At 38.4% G+C, this 25848-nt stretch overlaps 1 protein-coding gene across 1 annotated transcript in view; it reads right to left on the reverse strand.

Annotated features, from left to right (window-relative positions):
- Positions 1-25848, reverse strand: part of PCLO (piccolo presynaptic cytomatrix protein) — a 368745-nt gene that overhangs the window by 137530 nt on the left and 205367 nt on the right. The window contains exons 7-9 of the mRNA XM_075081514.1: positions 19894-22102; positions 13770-13918; positions 6036-6117 (exon numbers count right to left, since the gene is read on the reverse strand). Coding sequence (XP_074937615.1) covers positions 6036-6117; positions 13770-13918; positions 19894-22102 — 2440 coding nt within the window. The remainder of the gene's footprint in view (positions 1-6035; positions 6118-13769; positions 13919-19893; positions 22103-25848) is intronic.

The raw sequence follows: 25848 nt of genomic DNA on the forward strand, positions 1-25848 counted from the left end.
GAACACTTTCTGGCAAACTTTATAGATTATTTTAAAGAAATTTTGCTGACAACCCCCCTCCCCCAAATTCTTTTTCCTGAAGTAAACCAGCAAGAAAACATGCAGGCATCGAGTGCATGCTAGCTGTCAACAATATCAAAGGGAAAAAAAATCAGAAACACAGCAAAAAGCAGAGGTTTCACTTGACAAAAGCCACACCTCAGCTTGGTGCAGTGATGCTGAGAGAATCAGAACCTCAGAGTACCCTACCAACCCACAAGGAACATTTTCTTTCATTGGTGACCTGCAGAATCAGAATGTCTTCAAGTTAATCATCCTGCACCCAGACTGCCTGGGAGAGTACACCTAGTGCACTTCAAAGACCTGTACAAATCTATGCTTAGGGAAATAGTGAATGGAAGGCAACCATTCTCAAAATGTTCCAGCACCCTGCCCTGGAATGCACGTCCAACTGAAACAGATGTTTGTCTCTTAGCAATGAGGAGCCATGTGGTCCTTTAGACAACCAGTCCTCTACAAGCCTTCTGATTGCTCTATAGCTTCTTCATACATGGGCCATATGTGTAAATCTCTCCTAATTTAAGATCTCTACAAGACAAAAATAGTAGTCTAAGTTAGTCACCTCATACTCCCTTTATAATCAATACAGGAAAATAGCCATATTCAAGAGGTAATTTATTTAAACTATTTCACCTCCAATTAATTGCCCTTTGTAACTGCCTCATTCTAGTGTCATTATTAAACCTATGCATAGTTGTGGTAGCCAGTAGGCAGAGAAGGGAGCACAGGGTCTTCATTTTCCCCTAAGAGTTTTAAGATAATTTATGCCTCAGCTGGGAAATGAACCCTTCAACTGACATTAATGCATTATTAACTTTTTCTAATGTCCTTGACAAGTTGTCTCACCAATGATATGCATCCCTGAATGTCTCATCTTCTCATTCTTCATGAGAAAGTGCTGACCTGCATTACTTATCTCCAAAACAGAGGTTTCTGGTTTGGCTTCTGTGAATCTCATTCTTAAGTGTCTGCTTTCCTCGGGAACCTGAGGGCCTGACTTAAATCTAACGTTCTGTGTTGTAGTGAACTGTTTCTGCAGCCTTTTCTGCTGAGAGCTACGAATGCAAATTGGACCTTTAAAACCAGTAGCCACGTTGCCCTCTTAATTACCTCCACTCATATTAAGATCTTATTAGACATCCTTCAATAGATGTTCATACACTGAAAAATGTATAAAGAACTGAGCTGCCAAAAAGGGTTCATGGAAAGTATTTTAAGTACACACACTAGTGCTTTTCAAATTAAGTTAATTTAGAGAGAAGGCACATAAACATGGAATAGATGGTCTGTATCTCCATAAAATGTTTCTAAGAAATACCAAAATTTGCTTGTGGTCTTTCTTTTTTTTTAAATTTGGAAAAGCTGAATGGTATTAAGTTATTTCTAAGATTCCTATCGAGACACAAACAGACATCTTTCCATCCCTTTACTTCCATTCTTGTCCTCACTTACTGCCATATGACTTCACTGGAAAATCTCTGACGTCGTCTGTATGTAGCAGCTCTGTTCCTTTCTGTTTATGGGTTTTTACCTTCTGTGCTACGTCTCTGATAAAGAGAGAGTGTTTGAGGGAACTATGGCCAGTAATTAGGGATTAAATCCTGCCCCAGTGACAAGTGAATGTTAGAGGAGGGTATTGGGTTTTTATGCAAAGTATTATCTCAGTTCTTCAAAAAATTGAACCAAAGAAACAGGATAAGTAATCCTCTATGGAAAGTACAGGAATGGCAGGGAGATGTGCCAGGGGAGGGCTAGGTTGGGCATTAGGACAAGGTTCTTCCCCCAGAGGGTGGTGGAGCCCTGGAACAGGCTCCCCAGGGAGGCATCACGGCACCAGTCTGGCGATATTCAAGAGCACCTGGACAAGGCCCTCAGAGACATGGTGTGAATTTGGGGTGTCCTGTGCAGGGACAGGAGTTGGACTTGATGATCCTTGTGGCTCCCTTCCAACTCAGGACATTCTAAGAAACAAGTATGAGGACAAGAAGTGGGTTACACTTTTCACCCTCTGTGTTTGACTACTATATCACACTCAACACAGACTGTGACTATTTCATGTGTTTTTAATTGATTACTAAGCACATATTCACTGCACTTGAGTATTTTGCTGTAAGAACTGAATTTGCTGAACTTGCAGGTGAAAAAGCCCTAAATATATAGGGTAATTGATTTAGACACTATTGCAGTGAAGGCTTGATATAGCAAAATTCCTCAATTCTCTTCCTCTCTCTAAGGATAAGTACCCCATGAGCTGGCATGCTGCAGAAGCATAGCGTGGTGTGCAGGAATTAATAATCCTTATGGAGACTATGAGGCATCTCTGACGTGTGTGCAGCGTTACAGCTACCCTGTCATCCTCTTAACGGTTTCACTGACATCACTGATGAAGTGAAGATTAGGGATACAGACTTCTGCCCACAGCCTAATTCTTTTCTTTACTATAAAGTTCACAGCTTTTTCTGAACTGATCCTCTGCCTTTTACTTTTTCATCAGAATTGAAGAGGATGCTCCAAAACACAGACAGTCTGGCTGCTCAAAGGTACATTTTTCTCCCTGGAAACACAGAATATCCTGCCTTTGGAAAGGGAAGAATTACTTGCGACTCAGCCTAAGTGAGGCAAAGCACCAAAAATTACCTTTGACTGAGAGCACGCATTGTACCGATGCACCTACTGAGATTTGTCTGCCCTCTGGATTTTCGCCCAGTGTGTCTAAACAGCACAATATCAGTTTTTGTCTTTGCAGCATTTCCAAAGGCATTGCTAGTGCTTTCATCGCCTTCAATAGCCATGTCCTTTCTTCAGTTTTTCAAATATATGACGTGTTAGAAAACAGAAGAGAAAATGCTGGCAGTATAAAACAGTGCTTATGCTGCTACGCTGAAGGATCCAAAAGGAACAAGGGATTCTCAGTGAAAACAAACAGTGAGATTCTGGAGTGTTAAATACTGCTATCTTGTTATTCACTGATCTCTGCCATCATTGCTTTGGCACCTCAGCATAACCATGTTGCCAATACTTCTTTTTTTTTAAATGAAATTTATTAATCAATCTTTGCAGAGAAAGCCTTTGGTGATTCCTTCATACCTATCACTGTTGTTTGAGGAGGGTACATTGCGTACCTTGAAATGAAGAGCTGTGAGTTCTAGATGATGGCATATGCTAAAGAACCAAGAACCCTCAACAGAGAGGCCAGCTAGCAAGTATACATTTATTTTTCTTTCAGAACTACTATTCTGCCATCACAATTTTGGCCCAGTTCTTTGTTCCTTAAACACCTCATTCACATGCTAAAATTTGCAGTAAATGTTTTTGTATGCAAAATTATGCCAGATTATGTAAGAGGCATCAAAGACACCTGTACCTCAGAGCCAGTTTTCATTAATCAAGAAAGCAAATAAAAAGAATGCATGTGCACATAATATGTAGTGATACAGCCTGAATTTTAAAATATTTTGGGACTACTCTTATTATTGATATTCATAATGTGACAATTTCTGGATCCATAATCAGGCAGTAACCTCCACTATGCCAGTTATGTGATGAGATCTATGGAATTTAAATTATAATGGTGATATTAGGATGAAATAAAAGCTTGTCCTAAAGTTACAACTGTGGTATAGCTGGGTACCAGGACTGACCCTGCACACTGAGTCATTAATGCCCAGGTTGGCCCAGGAATTCCTCAGTGGGATGAGGTGATGGACTGAACCACTGGCCAGCTTTCCAGCCTATGTAACAAGTATAAGGCAAACAGTTAAATAAAATGATTCAACACCTCATTTTAGTACTTTGAATAAGAAAGAGAGGGGGAGGGAGAAAGGGAGAGCAGGAGAGGAAGGGAAGAAACAAAGAAACAAAGAAAGAGGAAGAAACCAGCCAGTCACCCAACCAACCATGGCATCTAGGTCAATACCCAATAATCGTGTAGTGAGGTAGCTGTGGTGGTATGAGTATATATTGTTTACTTTACCAATATTTTAACCAACTTTTGCTGTATAGTGGATGTTTAAGTAGGCTTGTGGTTAATAGTCGTTGTCTGGTTAATAAACAAAGGTACTTGCTATTAGTTTGCAGATAATGGCTAATTAAAATGGAATTTTTAACAAAGTGAATAAAGCCCATGTGTGTGGCGCTGGGAGAGGCCATTTGGAAGCTGAAGGCTAAGCAGAAAGCACCGTGCCTTTGAAAAGAGCCTCTGTGTATCTCCCTGTTGGTAACCTATTCCACCTTAGGCTTCTTTCTGTACAATTCCCATTTAAATGTTCTCACATTTGTAGGAAAATCTATATGTACCCTATGTAGAAGTCTGACTGGGCAGGTCTCCATGGGTGTATCTAGACTAAAAACCAAAAGCAGCTTGGAGATTCATAGCAAAGCTTGCTTAACCCAATTAGAATTTAGGTACAATAATAGCACAGCTACAGCAGTGAGCAATCCCAATGTGGGCTAAGAAACCTTAACAGGATCCTGAGTGAATATTTGATCCTGTGTGATCTCATGCTGTGCAGAACATCAGTAAATGGGAAGTCAATTTCTACACCTTGGTTTTCCGGTCATCGCTTACAAGGCATTTACCCTGATGACTAGTGCGTTGCTGTGGTTGCCAGCACTAGAGCTAGTCAAGAATTTGGAATAGGCATTTTACGTTGCACGAGGGTAAAAAACTTTACTCAGGAGAAGAGGTCCTCAGCAACATTAAAACTTGAGTTATACACAGTTGCGTGGTTGTAATTCCGCTTGTTCTTGAGTAAGAGAGCAGCTTGGATCACAGCATTGCTCATCACCCCGCAGGGCAAAATTCTCCACTAGGATGTCAAGGAGCTCCTATGGACTGCAAGGGCCCAGGGCAGCAGAGCCTGACATAACAGCGGACCCGGCGGCTTCCTTCAGACTGTGCTGTGTGGGTGGAGGGGTCTTTATGCATCCTGAAATCACCAGTGGGTGTTAAGCTGACTAGCAAGAAAATACCTCATAATATATACAGAACATTCATTTAACACCCTAAATATGAGGTGGATACTGGGGGTGGAAATGATCAAGATTTTACTGCCAGAAACCCTGTGAAAACAATATTTAGCAATTCAAGTAAGTTCGTGCCACTTTCTACTTAATGCTCGAGGGAACACCAGAGCTGGCAGTCAGTAATTACTTCTGTGCAGAAACAGAGTTTGACACACACTATTAGAATTCTTCAAGTGAGTTAAAAGAAAGTCTGACAGCTCCACGACAAAACTGCTTAAAGCATGTACCTCTGAAAGAAGACAAACAGCATGTTAAAAAACCTTTGAGTTCCTTATCAGTTTTAGACATGAGAAAGTCCAATTCCAAAAGCTCAGACAGACCTTACCTTTGCTAGATCTTGTAACTGGCCGCCTTTTACAATTTGAAAACATCACGCTCCGTTCCTGCTCACAGTCTGGGAGGTGAATGATTATAACCTTTGCCACTCTCATCTCCTTTGCAAGCAGACTCAGACTCACACAATTTGTGTTAGCGTTAGGGAAAAGAGAATAAATCTGAAGTCCTGTGATAAATGTCTCTTTGTGAAGATATCACAGAAAAATGGGATCTGATGGTTCTGCTACCCCCCTCTATACAATAGTTCCAGTACAGAAAGAATAAAATTCTCATTTCTGTACATGTTGAACTCCTACACAAGACTATTTTATAGAATCTTCTCATACATAGAATATAGTTATATAAAAAGCAACAGCAAAACAGACTGCTCATATGTATAACACAACAGATTTTCCCTGTTTTTAATGTCTGTATAGCATATGTATCGTGAACAGATGTGTGACCTTTTTTCCACGCTGCTGCTTTCTGTTACAACCAACTAGCGAGATTTAAAATGACCGCTGAATTTCCTGCTGCGTATGACACAGGAACTATTTTTAACACCACAAATCTTTTGCATGATTCATGCTAATCAAATTAATTATCACGTCTAGTAAAGGGTTGCTGTTTTTTACCTGAAACTGTGTGATCCTTTGGGTCTCTCAGTAGTTTGAGCCTTGCATGAGGGAAAATGTACTGCAGGGGCTTCCCATTTATCTGAGGAACACAAATATGCTTGTCATAAAGAGATGAAACAAATTGTAGCAATAATTTCTAGACAGTTGAAACAGTAACAAGCAAACTTATTTCATCCAGGGCAATATTCACAATTCACACCCTCCCCCCCGAAGCCAAGTTTCAAGACATTTGTCAGACTGCAAAACCCTTCTGCAGGAATGAATATTTGCTTCCATAAAGCCAGGTTCATTCTGAATATGGCTTTAGTTCCAATTTTTATTTCCTAATGACTAGAAGGTCATCACACTCTTCTGTAGCTTCTCTTAACATGAATCCTTTGCCCAAGTGATGTTCAAGAAAATAATAAAAATAAACATAATTCCTGTAATTATTATAAAATCCTGTTCATACAGACCTAAACGAAATGGTGGCTGAATGCGTAAACAGCCACAAGTTACTGCTTTAGTTTCACTAAAACCATATATTCAAATGTACTTCTTGTCATCAAATTTCAAAAGTCTTTTGAAAGACCCAACCTAAAACTACATTTTATATGAAAATGTGCAGCATTTACTTGGGCTGAAACTGGGAAGTGTCAAAGCTGAAGGAAATGCGCCTCTACAAGACACACTGAAGAGCCAGGTTTCCAGCTGGGATGATCCCAGCTGCCCCACAACACGGGCCCAGGAGGGGCCATGCAGCAGGGACTAAACCCACTTGCCAGGGACGATCGCTGAGTCCACACCAAACCGCCTTTGCAGAAAGAGTGCTTGTTGCAATGCTTACACACCTCACACCAATCACATGCCCTCTTTGCCTGCCGTTTTGACCTTTTGGAAGCAAAGCAGAACCCATCACCTCTCTGCCATGTTGGTGCTGAGCCTGAGCACTGCACTGGGCTGAGACGAGAGAGCGTGGCTGCCTGCGACTGCTCCAGGCTGAGCCTCAACGGGGTGGGACCTGGGGGATTCAGGTCAGATTCAAGGAGCCAATGGGACAATATTAATCGGCATGATAATGCAGCAGTCTGACTCTATTAGCAGCCTGCTGCCAAGAGTTTATTGCTATTATGTATATTTAAGCACCGTTTAAAGGGATTAAGCTCCTCCTGAACTAAGCACTTCAAAAGCAGTTTCTGTGCTGGAGAGTTTATGATGTTAATGGATAGCACACAAATGACTATGTGACCCCTAAAAGGGGGAGGGGAAACAGAGAAGCCAAGGGACTGGCTCAGCTCAATCCCACAGTGAGCAGAAGAATCTATACATCGCTTGTCGTAATTCAGTTCCTGATCCAGTGAATGACGTTGCATCTGGAAGGCTGAAACCCTTCCGTAGGACACTGAGAGTAGTATTGACTGTAATTAATCTCAGACAAAAAGGAGATCATGGATTTGGTAGTGGACAAGTACTCCAGAATAAATTAGAACTTGAGATCAGGCAGACATTAGGATTTATCATGGAATTTTGCCAGGACATAGGAACGAACACTACCAGAAGTGTATAAAGTACCATGACACTTACACACTTATAAATGGATAGGGACATTGCTACGTTTTTAATGACATTATCAGAAATTCAGCAAGTGTAATTTAACAGTAAAAATAATGTATTTGTCACATGTAGCTTTTATAAAATTGTAAAAAATCTGAAATAATAGATCTAATTTTATTTTTAATAAAGTAAAAAAGAATACAAAATAATGCAATTCAAAAGAAGCAGTATGAACACATTTAAACAGATCCTTAGCTGGGATCCATTTTGGTGGGAGTAATGCAGTTTAACTGGGGGACATTGTGGCTTATAAATTCACATTTTTGTAAGTGCTCTGTCTTGTCTTTCTTGAGCAAGATTGCTTTACTGAATAAATAATAAGCCAAGAATATTCATATTGTACATGATTTGCTGACAAATGTATCAGAAAATACAGACCGTCTCCTAATTTAGTTTATTACTTGCTCATTACTTTCACTTCCAGAATTTTATGATAAGTATAAATCTTGGTGATTCATATAGTTATGAATAAAAGCATTAAAGTTTATTAGCATTCAGGATAGCATGTTTTTTATTGTTGATGGGAATCAATACTTAAATTGAACATGTCATTAGGCATTTACCTTCAGAACAGTCTTTGTCTGAAAGTGGCAGAATAAATAGGAAAAAACTGGTTGCTATAAATAGATAATGGAAGGACCAGTTACCTTGCTTTTGCTGGTTTCACTTTAACCACTAATGCCCATATCTATCTGAAGTCTATTAAAACATTTGAAACCCTGTAGAACACAAATTACTTTATATTTCCAAGTGCTCAGATCTTTCACTAAAGGTGGTTTCCCTTCACCTGAATATATGCCGGGGGTCCTTCTGGCTGATTATTCCCCCAGTTACCCCAGTGAAGATACAGAGGGACCCCACCAACGTCACACAATCACAACAGCATAAATCTGAGCCACGGCGCAGAAGGGGCAGTCCCTCCGCTGCAAGGCTGCAGGGATGGAGGACATTTAAGTCCCCAAGCCCAGATTTACGTCACAGGGCTCAAGATGACTTGATCCCATCTATTTGCTACAAAAAACACAGATTCCTGCCACCTGTCCTTGCCATAGACATCCATTCCTCACCTTTCTGGGAGTATTCAGTATACTTGAGTCATAATTCTTGCAGTTCAGCACTGGTAACTCTATCCTGTTCTGATCACGGACACGTTTTAACTCTCTAGTGTATCTTCCCTCCTACTGTGCTCCCTGAGCTGACATGGGACTAAGGTCACATTTTTCTGCACATTACTCATCAGGCCCTTGGGGGTTGCATCCCGGTGAGTTAAATGAGAACTGGACTACAAGGCATTTCCTCCACGAATTTAAGCTCTGGTCATGTGTTTCATGGTATTAGTCAGCTCAAAGGCCCTCCGAAAAAATGGAATGAATCGTAAATAAATGTGCTGAAGTTTTCTAACACTGTTACAGAAAATCTGTTTAAATATATACTTCACTTTTCTTACACATTTTGTCTGATAAGCTCTATGGAAGCCTCATAAAAGGGAATTCTATAAGGTAAAAAGGACAATGAAAAAGAGTAAGTTTCTTTAATGTTTTATTTAAGTTTAAGAACTAAAATGCATCGAGTCTATTTTAGTAGTCCAGCCAAAGACCATAGCAACAGCTATATCACATTAACTGGGCTTTGGACCAGATCAGCACAGCCAGTAATTTATCCTTTTAAATAGTGTTCCACCTTCCCTTCCACCAAAATCTTACAGAGCCTGATGTGGTGAACCACAGCAGCTTCGCCTCGCTGTAGTCCTTTAGGAGATACGGTCTGCCAGGGAAATTTCATCTGAGTTAGGTATCCAGGAAGAGGATGGTGGATGCTCAAGGTGATGAGTTAGAGATTGTCTGTCCTAATTTCTGAATACCACAGGTACTTGCATGAGTGCACAAGCCCTGTGAAAGCCGGAACCAGGAATTTCCACAGTTAAGGTAATCCTGCCCCTCTGAAGCACTACATCTCCTCTGTGCACAGCAATGTGAAGTTCTCTAGAAATCCTAAAGGTGGAAAGTTCTCTCTACTGATAGATCCCTAATGATGGAGGTATTTTGCAAAAGAAGTATTAAAGGAAAACTTAACAAATACAATGTTCTTGCTCATTAATAAATTGCAAGGTGAATGGCCTTCGCTTCTGCAGTTAGGTCCGTACAGGCCTCTGACTTATGATTTAGAGGTCATTCTGGCATGCAGTGAGATAACATTGCTGGGTGACTAAAAAATAAGAAACAGCTAAATTCCATCTTGAATTACAGCGAGGGGGTGGCTAACATTTCACTCATTAGATTACATATTTTAACAATTACATGAAATTTGGAAATGTCCTATTTCTCATCATATTTCTAGAGAATCTGAATCACAGGCCTCAAACAGAGAAAGCCATTTACTACAAATAAAATGAAACCTCCTTGCTAGTTGGAAAACAAAATAAGCAGTCTGGACATAAATGTGCAACAAAAGTTTGCAGGTAGCCTTCTGGATCTCTGTCACGAATGGTATTTTCTCATTTTAACTCCATTGCTCACCATATGACCCATTTTTTCATCATTTTAAAATATTCAAGTGTCCCTAAAAAGGCATGAATTAAATTGTATTTCAAGGGAAAGGTACAGATCCATGAACCACAACAAGCATATACTCTTTGAAGGCCTTTAGAAATAGGGGATTAACTTTCAAAGGTTGAATGTTTAGAGCTCTTGCCTTCTTTTTGTGCTCAGAAAACTGTTGCCAAAGTGAACTGATGATGATACATTGATACTATGATGATTTTGAGATTTTATTATTTGTTTAGGGCTTAAAAATACCCACCTATGATCACTGGAACTTCTGTATTTGAAAGCCCTCACTGAGAAGCTACAGATCTCCTGTTAATATACTCTCACTGTCCACCTCCTTGTCATGATCTCTTACTCCCCTGGCACCTCCTTCTACTGTTCCTTCCCAAACTGTTTGAAATAGCCCGTTTAGTTCAGGATATACAAATAATTTGCACAGAAAAGAATCATAAAGAAAGCCTTGATGTCTGGAGATTTAAAGAAGTTGCAGGTCAACTGGCAGTGACTAAGCAAACTGTTGATGTCAACAGGGATCAGTGAGAAATCTGCAATAGATCATGTATTGATTAGGCTTAAGCCAGGTTTACCCTCCCCAAGTAGGCAGTTCAGAATCAGTCTATTGGGAAACAGCTATTAAAATACTAAACTGCACTGCAATTTAATGTGATTTAAGAATACTATGTTGCACCACGGAAGTTGCTAAGAAACAAATATATTTTAATACTAATAATACAGTATGCGAGCTTCATCTGCTAGGTTATAAGAAATCCATGGAAACCTGGAAGTTCAGGGTTGTCACTCTGCTGCATTCTTGTTTTGAAAGTACAGGGCTGTGCTTTATTTATTACCTTTAATTGTACAAGCTCTGTGGGACATAATCAAGCAGTTCTGATTTAATTTAGTAAGGAAATTGTTGTTTCACATATGTGAAACAAATTCTTCTGGAATACAAATATTGTAGTGGTCCGTAAAATAAGCAAACTTTTTATAAAGAAGAAAAAAATGAAAAAAATTACAGTGGATAAGTGTACTTGGAAACTTGGATACAATACGAGCAGATTGGTGCTACTGATGCAAGTATTTCCCTTTGTAGCTGGTTTGCCCTCAATACAGGATATTAAAGGAATTGCAATGGCTTAATTACTATGCTAATCAGGGAACTGTCATCCTGTCCAATTTCAGGAAAGCCTCTGCAACAAAAAAATCTGGTGAAGGTGGACCTCTTCAGAGGGTCAGGATGAAGAAGAATTTGCCTTTTTTACTCCAGAGTACATTATGCTTGGACACTAGAGCTCCTTGTGCAGACTGAGCTGTGAACACAGGAGACAGACAGCATGGGACAATGAATTCAGTAACTTTTTTGTTACAGACGAGACAGGACCGCAAAAGCCTTTAAGGAGTGTTTACTTTGCCTCAGCAGACTCATCAGCTTGAAAATTGTTTATTTTTCTCAACAGCTTTAAAATATAAAAAATTGAGACGATAATAATGATTTACTTGCTTCTGTTGCTAAGTGTTTTACTGTCAGAATTCAATGCGGGGCTAATGAAACTTTTTTAAATGGCTCTGACCCTTTTTATCTTGTCTTAAAGTAACTTAATTTCTGGATGGGTCTGAAAATACTTTTTTTAAAGTTTTCTCAAACAAATGTTCACAGAAGATATTTAACATACACAAGCTCTGGGTAACATTTTGACAAGTTAGATGATGCAGAGTTGGTGAGAACTGGCATTTCTCTCTTCTGCAGACATATTGATACTCTTTTGTACAGTGGGTGAATGACAGTAGCTAACCTGGATGGGAACAGATGAAAAGGGAACTGTTGTAAAGCTTCTCCTTCCACACAATTTTCCTTCTGCAGAGGCTTTACCTGGCACCACACAAAATTTTTTAGAACACGTTCACTCTACAATTTCCATCCCATATTTTACAAAGCTTTAAAAAATGCATTTGGCAAGATTTTAAATGTGGTATCTCTATGTCCTTATAGACATAGGGGTATCACAACAGCTTCCGGGGAAAAAAAAAATATAATTTCCTTCTGGAAATAATCCAGGAAGACAAGAACTCTCAGGCCCCTTAATCTTCCTCCAAAAATTTTTGATCAAAGTCTTTCAACCAGGGTGAGTGTAGTGCTATTTCTACGTGAGAAAAAACAAAAGATCGGACCTTTGTGACTAGCAACTTGTCCTGCAACTACTTCCCAGGACAAAAGCTCTAGAGTGCTAAAAGCCAAACACATACTACTGATCGCCTCCATATCACAGAGCTCAGTATAACAGTAATCCCCTTCTCGGAGAAACCTGATTTTCAAAGCAAATTTTTAATTTTACATCATGACGCTGTAGTGGTCAAATACAATTATGTTTGCTCAGAATAATGCATGTTTCTCATGAGGATTAAAGTGCTTAGATAGGCAGGGTTTTTATCTATTTCCAGCGATATTAAGAGCTGTGAAGACTCTAAAACATTCTTTATCCTGCAATGAAGTTGGTTCATAGAGTGAGTTATTTGAATAGATTCCTGTAAGACTGGTATCGTGTAAAATCCTCTTTCTCAACAAGAAATGTGGAGGCTCAGTACAGCCTAGGCTGTTTAAATCTCAATATGTGCTAAACTACAGACAGGAAAAGAGGGAAAAATAAAAATAAATGACAGCTTGTATTGTAAGATATTTGAATGCTTACTTCATAAAATCTACATCCTTACTTCATAAAACCTCTTACTTCATAAAACTTCTATTGTCAAACGTCAGTGAAAATGCTCACCAGCAAAAAAAAATTTCAAAGGCTGCATGACAGCAGGATATTCGTGTTTGTACATCACCTGAGCAATTAACATGAGCAATATAAGCTATTAAGTGCCACAAAGGGGCCATGCAGTACCTTCACTTGCATCCACTGCATCTCATAGAAAACAGAACATAATCTCAGTTGATCAGTAAAAATGATATCTGAAACAATCAAGTGAACACCTGAAAGATTTGAAATATATTAACGTCACTAATACAAAGAGGATAGGTGATGGTCTACTAAGGTGAACTATATTTCAAAGTTGGCAAGCTTGAGGAGTAGAATATGGTATTTTTCTTTCTTTCTATAATAAATGAAACATTCTAATTATTAGGTTGATAAAGTCTTGCTGATTTATTCAGTAACTGATCACAGACTGTTAGGATTACACTGATTAGTTGGTGGAACAAGTGTCAAGAGGATAAAGCAACCCTTTTCCTTAAACTACTAAAAGAAGGGGCTTGAATTTGGATGGGGTAAAGCTGAAAGGTAAAATGGGAGTAACTGTTTTCTTTTTTCTTTTTTCTTTTTTTTAAGGAATACCTAATGGATAGATAATTCTGATTAGCAGACTAACTCGTTTCAGATATGTTTCAAAAATCAAAAGACAGCCTGTAAAATCAATACCTAATTGCAGATGAATGTTACTCTAATTTCATCATCAAGTACTGATGACAAATAAAAGTTCAATAGTACTTCAGGTAAATGTAGCTGGAATTTGATTAATCCTGCAGTCCCTACACTACCGGACAGTATGATTAAATTGTCAAACATTTATGAAACTAAAAGGCACAGCTTACTTGACAGCTTACTTGATCTTGGTGTTGACTTGGTGGGCGAGAGTGGGACAGCTTCTCTGGCAGCCTTCTGTCGAGGCCATGTCCATTCTCCAAACGAGACTCCCTGGGCTTGTCAAACCAATCAGTTTCTTCACGACGGAGATGATAGGCTTTGAAAACCAAGGACAGGTCAAATGTTCTGATCCAGTGCTGGGCAAAGGGCAATAATGTGCATTGTGCATTGCAAACATGCATAGTGGTTATTGGCCATGCAGCTAAATCAAAGTTACAGGCGAGACTTGAGACATTGAACTCAGGCATAATATAGCTGTGAGTGATATAGCACAGTGAGAAGATTCTGTTTATGTCAAAACTATGGATATTAAATACCAGATGAAAGCCACTGCCTAGTGCTGTAGCCATTTCCTTCCTTCTGGCAGCTCAGAAATACACTGCAGATTTCACACATTTCTAAAATGTTTGATGAAAAAAAATAGTCAAATTAGTGACTTCGCAGTAGGCTAGGGAAAAAAAATAAAAAGACCAAAAAATCAACTCTCAAAACTTAACCTCCACTAATTCCCAAACTTCTGAACTGAATATTATTCAAAATACTTTGGAGATAATCTAGAAGTACTTTTAAGAAAATTGAGACTTCGTTAAGAAATCAGTATCATGCCAAATCAAAGAAGATAGGAAGCAATCTATACTTTTTAATTCTAAGCAGAAATATTGCAAGTGTTCTTATTTTTATCCCCCAGTTTTGCAGTATGAACCTTCTTTTTGCATGTAAAGTTAGCCAGAATGTTCTTTCTGCAATAATTCTATGAGACTAATGTCCTTATATTTGCAAGTTTTAAACCCGTATAAAATCTATCGTGTTAGATACCCTTTGGGGATCAAATAACACTGCTTAATTGTAATCAGTTTTACAAATACACATATTTATGCCTACTGACTATTGGGTCAACTGACATAGGTTTCACCCCACTGGGATCAGAATCAGCTCCTATGTGTTTAATAATATTTCCGCTGTAAAAACATAAAGATTTTTATCTATGTTGCCCATCAGTGTAAACCAAAGCAATGTTCAGCTAATTAGAATGTAATGAAAGTTTGAATTTTATGCTTTAATAAGCATGATAAATTTAGAACCCAGAGAAAGACAATATTTGTTTCAGCAAAACCATGAGAAATTGCAACCTTAAATAAGGACAGTTGTTACTATAGTAACATGAGTAAATCCAATTGTTCCATGACACAGGGGAGGATTTAAAATGCAAAATGGTAGTATGCATAATCTTATCTATTTAGTAGTTACAGTAAACATAATCTAGTTGATTTAACAAATTAATGGAAAAAAGTTTGATGGGTGTGCTGGTTTTATCTGGGGTAGAGTTAATTTTCTCCATAGTAGCTTGTATGGGGCCATGTTCTGGATTTGTGCTGGAAGCAGTGCTGATAACGCAGGGATGTTTTCATTCCTGCTGAGCAGGGCTTACACAGAGCCAAGGCCTTTTCTGCTCCTCACCCCACCCCACCAGTGAGTGGGCTGGGGGTGCACAAGGGGCTGGGAGGGGACCCAGCTGGGACAGCTGACCCAAACTGACACAAGGATACCCCACACCGTATGGCCTCATGCTCAGCATGTAAAGCTGGGGGAAGAAGAAGGAAGGGGGGGACGTTTGGAGCTATGGCGTTTGTCTTCTCAAGTAACCGTTACGCGTGACAGAGCCCTGCTTTCCTGGAGATGGCTGAACGCCCACCTGCCCACGGGAAGTGGTGAATGAATTCCTTGTTTTGCTTTGCTCGTGTACATGGCTTTTGCTTTTCCTATTAAACTGTCTCTATCTCAACCCATGACTTTTTTCATTTTTACCTGTCCGATTCTCTCCCCCACCCCACTAGGGGAGGAGTGAGTGAGCGGCTGCGTGGGGCTGAGTTGCTGGCTGGGGTTAAACTACGACAATGGGAAGAAAAAAACTGTCGTGGTTTTTCATGAATATTTTATTAAATTTCTCCAAAAAGAGGAGTAATACAGGTGCGTGATTTTTGAAAAATAATATTTTGTGTGTGGTAAAAATAACCAACCCATATTATACTAGGCCTTTGGATAATTCTTAATCTTGGTTCAGATATTATATAGTCTCTTCCTTCCTAACTGTGCACAAATTTAATCTAATACAAAATGGTTTGAAGACATTATTTAGATCAGAATATATGAATTAGAAATATTATTAAAGGTTGATATTTGTCTGGCTAGTGATTAGTTATTGATTAATTGCTCTCAATAAACCATTATGATCTAATAAGCAAATCTTTTATTCTTTGCACATTTATACCAGCTGACTAGTGCCTGCATGTACCAGGCTGCTTCATAACTCATCCTGACAGAACTTCTTACTGAAGCTTACATGAAGACCCTAATGCATTTTTCTGGTCCCAGATACTAATGCTGACTATGACAAACTCTGTCTTTAGCTGAGCAAAAGAAAGAATTATATTTTTTTTCTCCTCCTGTCTCAGCTGAAGTAAGTTTTGCTGGATTTCTTGTTTAGAAAAGCCAGAACATATGTAGAATCCCATACTGCAGATCAGACCATCCTACTTTTTTATCAAACTGTGATGAATGTGCATCTTTTATATGAAATTTAAAAAGGTATGTATATATGTGTATGTCGACACACACATGCCACTTTCATATGTACATACACACGCAATTGGTTTTGGCTTGATTAGCTGGGATTTGTTTCAGCTGGAAACCCGAGAACAGCCAAGATGAATCACTGACAGTCTTAGAGGATACATCCTTTTTTCTAAGTCTAACAATATGCAGCCAGATGGTTCCACCTGTAAAAAATTCCTGCTGGAGTCAATAAGGTCCCTTGCTGTTAATCACACACACTTTAACAAGGTGAGGTTGGAGTCCGGGCTGTGGAGTCCAATAAACTTGATCAAAAAACTAATAGTGATCACTGTAAATGCGACATATGAAAAATTATGAAATTATGATCAATAGAGTTAATAAAGCACACGAAACAGACGCTACTGTTGTTGGCAGAGTGCAACCCTGAACCTTGACTAAGTTCATGTCCTCAACAGGGAATCCATAAAGAAGATATTGTCTGATATTGTCAGTTGTGGTTGTGTGTGGTAGAAACTCAGTGTGCAGCTTAAATTTTCCTGATGTCTTCATATCTGAATTTTAAATTTCTAAGGTCTATGGTGGAATTAAGAGATTAGCATATGACAGAAAAAAAAATCCTTTAGGTGAGAAAAGGCAGGTTTTGTATCGACTCAGCTGACCAGCAGGACTATTTACATTCATAAAATTGAGCACTGGCCTCAGCATCCTTGAAAATTAGTATCTTCAACATACTTAATAGTTTGCGGAAGCTTGTGGCAGCTGTGGGGTTAATAAAGAGCTATTCACTGGATTAGAGTTCATAGTATTTGGAACCCTCAGAAAATACCAGGTGTTTCAAAAGCTCAAGAAGCTATTTATTTTCAATGGGAACCCCAGGATGTTGTGCTCTTTTGACACTAGAGTTATTTTTTTAACCTGTTTGAAGTTTGGAACCCTAGTGTAGGTACCACTTACGTGCTGAAGCAAGGTTTTAAGATTTGTTACAGTACGTTGGTGTATTTAGTGACAAACAGAAGGTTTGGCCTCAAAGTCCTATTTGTATTATCTTCTGGTATTTGTTATTGAATGTGAATTAGAAAAAATTAACAGAAAGTCAAGCATATCTCTCAATTTGAACTGAAGAAAAAAAATTAAATTTAATACCTTGACTTACATTTATTTTTATAAGTTTCTAAACATAAAAATTCAAGCTTTGGCACAAGTTTTCCTAAGATTGTGCTTAAGACTGATTTCTTTGAATGAAATCTCATCAAAACCATGCTGCAGTTATTTAAAAAAAAAAAAAAAGAAAAAAAGCACAGAAAACTGTTAAAAGGCCAGATGCAACACACCAGAAGAGCTGTCCACTGTCAGGGCACTACAGGAAAAGCACAGTCTGGAGGAAAGAAGGTCATAACTTTCTGAAGAACTGTAATTGCTTCTTTGGAACATTTTTTATCTTAAATCCAAATTATATTAATTATTTTCAATTCAAGTTACTTGCTATTAGATGGCATATTTGAAAATAATGTCATAAAGTGTTTTGATTTCCCAAGACTTTACATAAAATGTTGCAAAAATAAGCAATTTGTGAAGAAATAAAAGCTTGATAAAAATTTGAAAAATATTGCTGAAAGGGAAAGCCCTGGTATTCAGGGACACATCAATCTAATAAGGAACATGCAATTTGAGTCAGAATACTTCTGAAAGAGTGTAACTAAATAGAGACAAATTTTAAACCAAAACATTCAACCTAAAATATGTATGCCTTGTACAAATATATAACAGAAACATAAGGCACTGTAGTGCAGAAATATAATTCCCTATGACCTGTTTATATGCAGTACAATAGCACCAAACACACTTTTTTTGGTCAGTTTGGTTCTTGGCTTTCAGGAGGAAAAGTCCTCTGTGTCTTTCACAATATACCTGAGAATGACCCGTAGAAGTCACAAGTTGAGTTAAGACAAGGTAATATCTACTTATTTAAGAAGAATGATATGAATTGCAACTTAGGGAGTTCCTCTCAGATGCCTTCAGATTTAATTATAGGACTCTGCGTGCTAAGAATTTTAAAACAGTGAAAACACTTAAGCTTCTGATAAAAATCAAAAAAGCTGATGATCCTGAACCTCTCCCGAAACACATATTTTATGAGAGGTTTTAAATATCTAAGAAATATGAAAAGAAACTTACATAACAAACTCCAATATATTGTAGTATCAGGAAGGCAAATAGATTCAATTTTCTAATGCTTATGAAAGATTCGGCATATGTAAAAAAGCAATAATGCAGTAATGAACATTAGGGTTAATATAAACTTGAAAAATAAACCATACTACTTCATAATCATGCAAATGTGTCTTTTGAGACAATCATTGCCATTTACAGACAATATAGCACATGCAAAGTCTCTTTTATTGTGCAGTAAATACACATAAGAAAAAGTTAAGGGAGCGCATACAATTTTGAACATATTAATTTCATTTTCTTTCAAACTATCTTTATGATTTTTAAACAATTTAGAATATATTAAGTCTGAACTGACTCAAACAAGACTGATACATAATTTGCAATTACTTAGTACTCAACATTAGCTTTAACATTCTGCTGTACTTATTCAGAAGAAACATTTTTAATTGCACCATTTATAATACATCAGAAAGGTTCCTTTCATGAACCTAAGCGAGATAAACTCTTGTGCTTATTTGGCAGACATATTGTATGGGGTGTTTATGAAACCAGCTACGCTGCATAATCCATCAATAGAAGTAAAATACTTTATGCAAGTTTATTGAAGGGTGAGATTGTCTTGCACCATCCAAATGACAAATTATCTTACATCATCACAATTCTGAATGCACAGAAGTCCACATGATGCTTTCAACAAACCATATGTAGAACGTTATTTTGCTATCACATTAAGCTCTATATGGTTCTAACATACAACATGTCCTTAATGAACATACTATTTCTATATAAATGCAGATATAAAGTGGTGCGTTGGAAGATGGAATTATCAGTTCTTGAATTCAATAATGAAATTTCATGCAAATAAAATTACTAGAGTTTTTTAGAGATTTGGGAGATTATTTCCAAATCCCAACAAAAACTATTGCAAGTAAATTCAATGATTCACAGCCACTGAAGAAGGCTCCACATAAAGACTGATGGTAGGGTCTGTATTGAACATGGAATATTCTACACAGTATCATTAGAAAAGTATTCATCAACAAGTGAAAAGGAAAATGCACAAGCAAACCAAAAGGAAAGCAAATCAACAACAATACAGTGGGCATGCTAGAGTAGCTTAACACCATCCAGAAACTGCTGTTAGGGTAAAATAAAAAATATCAAATAAACCAAAACAAATCAAACTCAAAAAATGTAGATACACGGAAGATGCACCAAGGAACAGGAAAAAGAACAAGTCTTTGAAGTATAACAAAAATTAGACACATGCATAGAAATGAGGATTTGCATTGTGATAGTAAGATACCAGTCTGAGGCCTAATTTACCTTCACTGTCTGACATGGCATGCTGGAAGTCATCCATGATGAAGGCTATATCTCGATCATAGCCTCGAGTCCGTGACTCCTCCCTCATATGTTGCTGAACCTCAGGTAATGAATGGCTCGATCCAAACTGGTCCCTCGTATCTGCAGATATTGGTGGCAAGGGTCCAGCTGCCGCTCTTGCCATTCCCATTGGTTGGCCAACGGGACTTAGTGGGCTCTCCTCCTCAGAGTTCTGCGCTACAATTGGGATCCTTCCCCTGCTTTGGCTAATAGGTAGACTGGTGGGTTTAGTTCTTCCAGAAGGTGCTGCATGGCTAAAGGAAACATCTAAGGGCTCAGCTTCTTGGGCTTTCAGTCTTAAAGAAGAACTGGAAGAATCTCTTTTCAATGACAAATCGAGCCCATAAACTGAGGAGGGTCTAGATGAGGGCCTAGATCTACTACCACTGCTATAAGACTTGTCTGCTTCATCTTGTAATGTGGATCTCACTGTTGGACCTAGTGCAGTCCCAAGGCCTGCTCCAATGGATGAAGTCAGTGGTGGCCCCATGTACTTCTGTTGGTCAGTGATGTTTTTTCTAAGGCCAAAAGTTATATCATCCTGAAGAAGCCTTGCCCTAGTAGTAATTCCCCCAAGTGTTGAAGTGCTAGCAGTCATATAGCTTGAATAGTCAGGCTCAAGGTCTCTGCTTTCTTGGATAGGTGAAAACTTTGTTAGTTTGGGGTCTATCAAAGCTTTCTTGTGTTTTGACTGCTTCTGGTAAAGGAGGGCTGCTGGGAGCTGCTTAGCAGCCTGTTTCTCAAGAGTAAGCCTACCTATGCTATATTTCTCAGATTTAGGAAAATGCCTGTAGCTGCCCTCCGCGTGGTAATACTGTGACAGGCCAGCCAGATGATCAAGACTTTCTGCACCTCTACGGAACTCTTGTTTTATCTGGTGTTTCAGAAGTTTGAGCTCATAAGGGTCCTCCATTGGGTCTTCATCAGCTTTAACATAGGAATGTAACCTAGAAGAAGTCTGCAGTGGTGCTAGGAAGTCTGACACTTCTTGTGCTCTCCTGGCCTCAGTTGTCCGAAGCAGTCGATCTGTTTTCGACAGATCTTTCTCATGGAGGCTAAAACTGGAACCAAGTGCTCCTGTTCCTTTAGTAAGTTCTCCTATATCATCAATCAGCACATAATTTCGGGGTGTATGGTGGTGGTCTATATCTGCATAGAATGAATCTGCAGATATGCTTGATATAGGGCTGCTTGCTATGCTGTTTCTCTCGTCTAGTCCTATCCTTAAATCCAAGGTAGAGTATTTACTGCTCAGCTGGGAAACTGCATAATTATTGTCAGTGGAAACTGGTGCTATCATGAGAGGCTGATTACGAATTACATCATAGTTTGTTGTTATCTTAGGCTCCAAATATAATGTAGTTTGTCTTGGCTTTGGCTGTATCACCATCATCTGTGATGGGAGTTGATATGAAGGCTGTTGAGACGGTGGAGGTTGAGCCTGTGGAGTAAAGGACATAGTAGCTCCTGTTTGGAAAGCTGTCTGGGTCTGATAGGGTGAAACCTGCTGGTGATACAAAGGCTGCTGTTGCTGGTAATGTGATTGCTGTGTGAACTGAGTTGGTGCTTGAGTTGGCAGGGCAGGAGAGGAATACTGATACTGTGCATATGGGCTTGTAGCAGGGGCAAACTGTGTTTCTGGTTGGGTTTGTGGTGGCATAAACTGGTTATATTCTGTCTGGGGTGCAGTACGTGGTCTTTCCAAGCCGTGCTGAGTTTCTATTCTGGTTGACCTGGTATTATTAACTTCACTGTCTGACATATAATCACGTTCTTCTGCTACTCCTTGGAGATAGGCACGCTCTCTCTTTTCTCTTTCTTTTAGTAAGGCTTCTTTCCTCCTATTAATCCCCATTTCCAAGTATCTCAGCTTGGCGTCTATTTCTTTTTCCTCCTCATCTAGCTCTGCTTGCTTCTTCCTAAGCTTGGCTGATTCACGTTCAACCAGATCCAATTCCCTGTCTATATCCTGAAGAATTTTGGCTCTGGCCATAGTGTTGGTCCTACAAATCCTTCTGCGTGAAACTGATCCCACAGAAGTATATGGCGACTGAGTTCCTGCTGTTGCTTCCTCTGGAGGTGGGTTGGGCAGAGTCCTCTTCACCTTCTTTTGAGTGCCTGATGGAGTTACGCTTGAAGAACCTTTTGTCTGCAACAGAAGAAACAAGACTGAATCACTATTCTGGAGGCTTTGTTGCACATTAATCATGAGCTGTTTAAATTTTTTTCATGGTATGGCTTTATATCTTAACCACATACTTTCTCTAATGGAGAGGAAGCTTGTGGTATCTGTGAATAAGCAGCAGAAAATGACATGAAGAAATGCTGGCAGTCTGCTAAAGATCAGGAAGATAAGCAATCTAATGAAAAATAAGGGTGACACTCACTAGGACTTTGTTTAGCCTAAGACTCAAAAATCTATTTTATATTCTTGAAATTTAATTGACTGCAATTTAAAAGGATTTTTTTTAATCTCAGTGTGCTTACAGATAAACATATACAATGCATGTGTGTGTAGGAGGGGAATATATATAGACTTATGCACCTTCCTTTTATATAACGTTTAATAGAAAAAACGTATAAATATAAATGTAGATATATGCATGTTAATGCATAAATACGTGTAAAATTTGTACAATCAAATAGAAGTCTCTGAGCCAAACACTGAGTGCATACTGAGCAGCTATAACTTGTACTGAAATCCAGTCACTGAAGCAGGACTTTCTGGTGCCAACACACTTGGTACTACAGGTAGTTCGTAGTCCACCTTGTCATTTTTGCCTCACTTCTGCTGCTACATATGTATTTCCAGGGAAGAGTCTTATGCTTTACAAAGGTGGTATGAGCTTTCTTCACTTCACTGAAGACTTTCTTAAATGAAATTTTTTCCAGTTCCAAAGCTACAGTTTAAAACTTCTAAACAGTTAAAGCAGTATAAAAATACAGGAATCTAGTCCAGTCCAGATGTCCAGACTTCCCCACAGGTAACGGTAGAAGGGTGATTCACTCTGATCTAGGAGAAGTATCTACCTTAGGCTGATGAGTCATTTTTGGAGGTGCCTATCTCGCTTCATCAACTAGGAAAGTAGGCAACCCGACTGGTTAGATGAATCTAAATTATACCCTCCATTACTAGGGTTTTTGAAATGTTCTTTTTAGTTTTGAAGTAAACTTAGGCTTCCACAAAATGTAGATACATTAAGAAGTAGGACTTGTATGATTTTGAAATTGTATCCTATCTCCCCAGTAGCTTCTTATGAATTTTGCCTTAGTAAAGGAAAAGGGATTGGTCTATACACATACACTAAAAATAACTACCACTACAAAATGCAGACAGGTTAATAGCAAAATATGGAAACACTTTAGCACAGTTTAATGAGGGAAGTAAAAAAAATATTAACCAACTTGACTCTTCTGCCTCTGCAGGCAAGCACAGCAATTCAGCAAGCGTTAATCGTTATTAATTAAAAATGGAATTTAATCTGAAATAAATGCTACTTCACTCAAACAAGAAGTCAACAGGATTAATATTAATTAGAAGTTTAATAGTCACTATTTTCTCTGTTTATTCTAATGTCATCAACAAATTGTAAAAGTTTATGAAAAGTGTTGACAACCCTCTTTTGCTGCTCCCCTGTTACCTAACCTTGGAAAATCACAACAATCAACACATCATTGTCATGGATCTTTAAAGAAACATTTGCTACCTTTTCAAGTGCCATTTAAGCTCTTTTCATCCTCTTCATCTAAATTCAATCAACTTTTGCATGTTTCAGATTTCAATAAATGCAATTTAATTTTGTTTTCAGCTTCCCGTGGCCATTTCCCAACCCATGTTGTGCCAACAAATCAAAGTAACTAATTTTCTCTTGCTCAGTGTGTACTTATAATCAAAGCAAAATTAATAATCTACAGTAGGTCTAGTTGGCTATTGATTTATATTGTAAATTTAGTCCAATACCACTGTTATTTCCCCCTCCCAAGCTGAAATAGCAATCACAGATGGTGAAGCAGTCACAGATGGTCACTGGTATTGGGGAAGAGCTATTAATAACATACTCATTAAAAGGTCTGTAATATTTTACGGAATTATTATTTTCAGATGACAGTTAAGTTGCTGATGAATAAACCCCATGTCAGCTTATAGTGTGTTTTATATTAAAAAAAAACATATCTTGTTTTTATATCTTTGTCTACATATAAAGAAGCTCAGGCTAACAGACACTACAGGAAGTTGTACCACTTAATTTTGAAAAAGTATTGACAACCTCTAGTTCCCAGCTGCTATTCTCACAAAAGGGAAGTCTTAATTATTTTTACTTGATATTTACATTGGGATAAGAAAAAAAAAGGTACTTTAGTACTGTAATAAAATGTGTGGTTTTTATTTTTCTTCCTGGATATTCTCATCATCAGTTATGTTAGCCTGCTACCTGGGAACTGTGTTAATAGATTTAAGGGAAGTTCAGCTGCAGTATTTTAGCAGAAAACTTTAGAGTAGCTCTTAAATTTAGTTTTTGCATTTCCTTTGAATTTGTTAACTAGCAAGGAAGAAAGACAAGCTAGGGGTGATCTTCACCAAATTCTAATCTCTTTAACACAAAGACCTGGAATTGGAAAGGAGTAGTTGTGCTGTCTAGCCCTATCCCTGTATTTTCGGTCCCTGTAACATATTTATGATGTTATGCTTATTTTAGGTTTAAAGTATCCAAAGGAAAAATGGTGCAGAAACTTTAATGAGTCTACTCTGGAGCCAAACAAAAGACCCTATCAAATACCGGCAGACATTCTTAGGTCTTACAATTACTGGCTAAAGGTTAGGTTAAATTTCAGGCAGGTGACCTTAACGAGCTCTCTGACTGAATACGGCATGAAATTTTCTACTGTATTTTATCCTCTTTTCCATCTTCTTCATTCTAACCATTTACTTCTAGCTACCTACTATCACCCTCACTAATTTTTAAATGTCATTCTGTGCTTAGCAAATGATCCCTCCAAATGCTGACCGTAAATCTCAAGAACTAGAAGTAAATTGTTCTGCATCTTGTTTCACTGTGACAACCGTATAAACTTTATTACTTTATTGCTGAGCCTTGTACATGGAGAGAATTTCACAGAACTCTGCGACATGTCTTCAAGATGGACATAATGGTAATCAGATCTTGCTGACCTTGCTAAAATAAGCCCAAAGCTTGTGCTTGAGATAAGGCTACAGATATGTTCTCCCTAATACTAGAGATTAAAGAACTGAGGAAGAAACAATCTTCCCCCTCCCCCACCTGTTTTTAAGCTTAACAACGCTTTGATAATAAAGATAGGAGAAGAATGCAGTTCAGTCTTGCAGTTCAATGACAGGATAACATCACAGTGAGGAACTCAAAACAGTGAGCTGGAGGTTGCGTGCAAACAGATTTAGCAGTCCTTTCCTTTTCTGCCTTGCCAATACACATTAGTCTTGATGTTCTTTATCTCCTGAGGTTTGGTTTTTAGAGGTCATCTGAACAAAGGCTTGTGAACCCTGTTAAATTGTGTGGTTACTTTGGAATAATTCCTTTCAGATGACCATCTTATTTCTTGTGAATCTTTGTGAAAGTAATTTTTTTCTACCTAGTTTTGTCTCCTCCAATTTGATGGCATTGCTGATAAGGCCAGCAAGACTCTGACCCACTACAAGAATCAGTCAAGCACTAAGAAATACTCATACATTCCACTGCTGTGTATCGGTTTTAAAGAGATCGTTTACCTTGGGGGACTGAATGGTTCAGGAGATCACTGATGAATTTCTACCTCTAAACAGTGTGTTTGGGTCTAGTTACTCAACCTTTCTCTTCTTCTTCTCAACTGAATTTGTTTGAATATGATATGGTGCTTTTCTTGCATCCTCCTCTCTATTCA

The sequence above is a fragment of the Phalacrocorax aristotelis genome, chromosome 1 (assembly GCF_949628215.1).
Source record: "Phalacrocorax aristotelis chromosome 1, bGulAri2.1, whole genome shotgun sequence".
Lineage (NCBI taxonomy): Eukaryota > Metazoa > Chordata > Aves > Suliformes > Phalacrocoracidae > Phalacrocorax > Phalacrocorax aristotelis.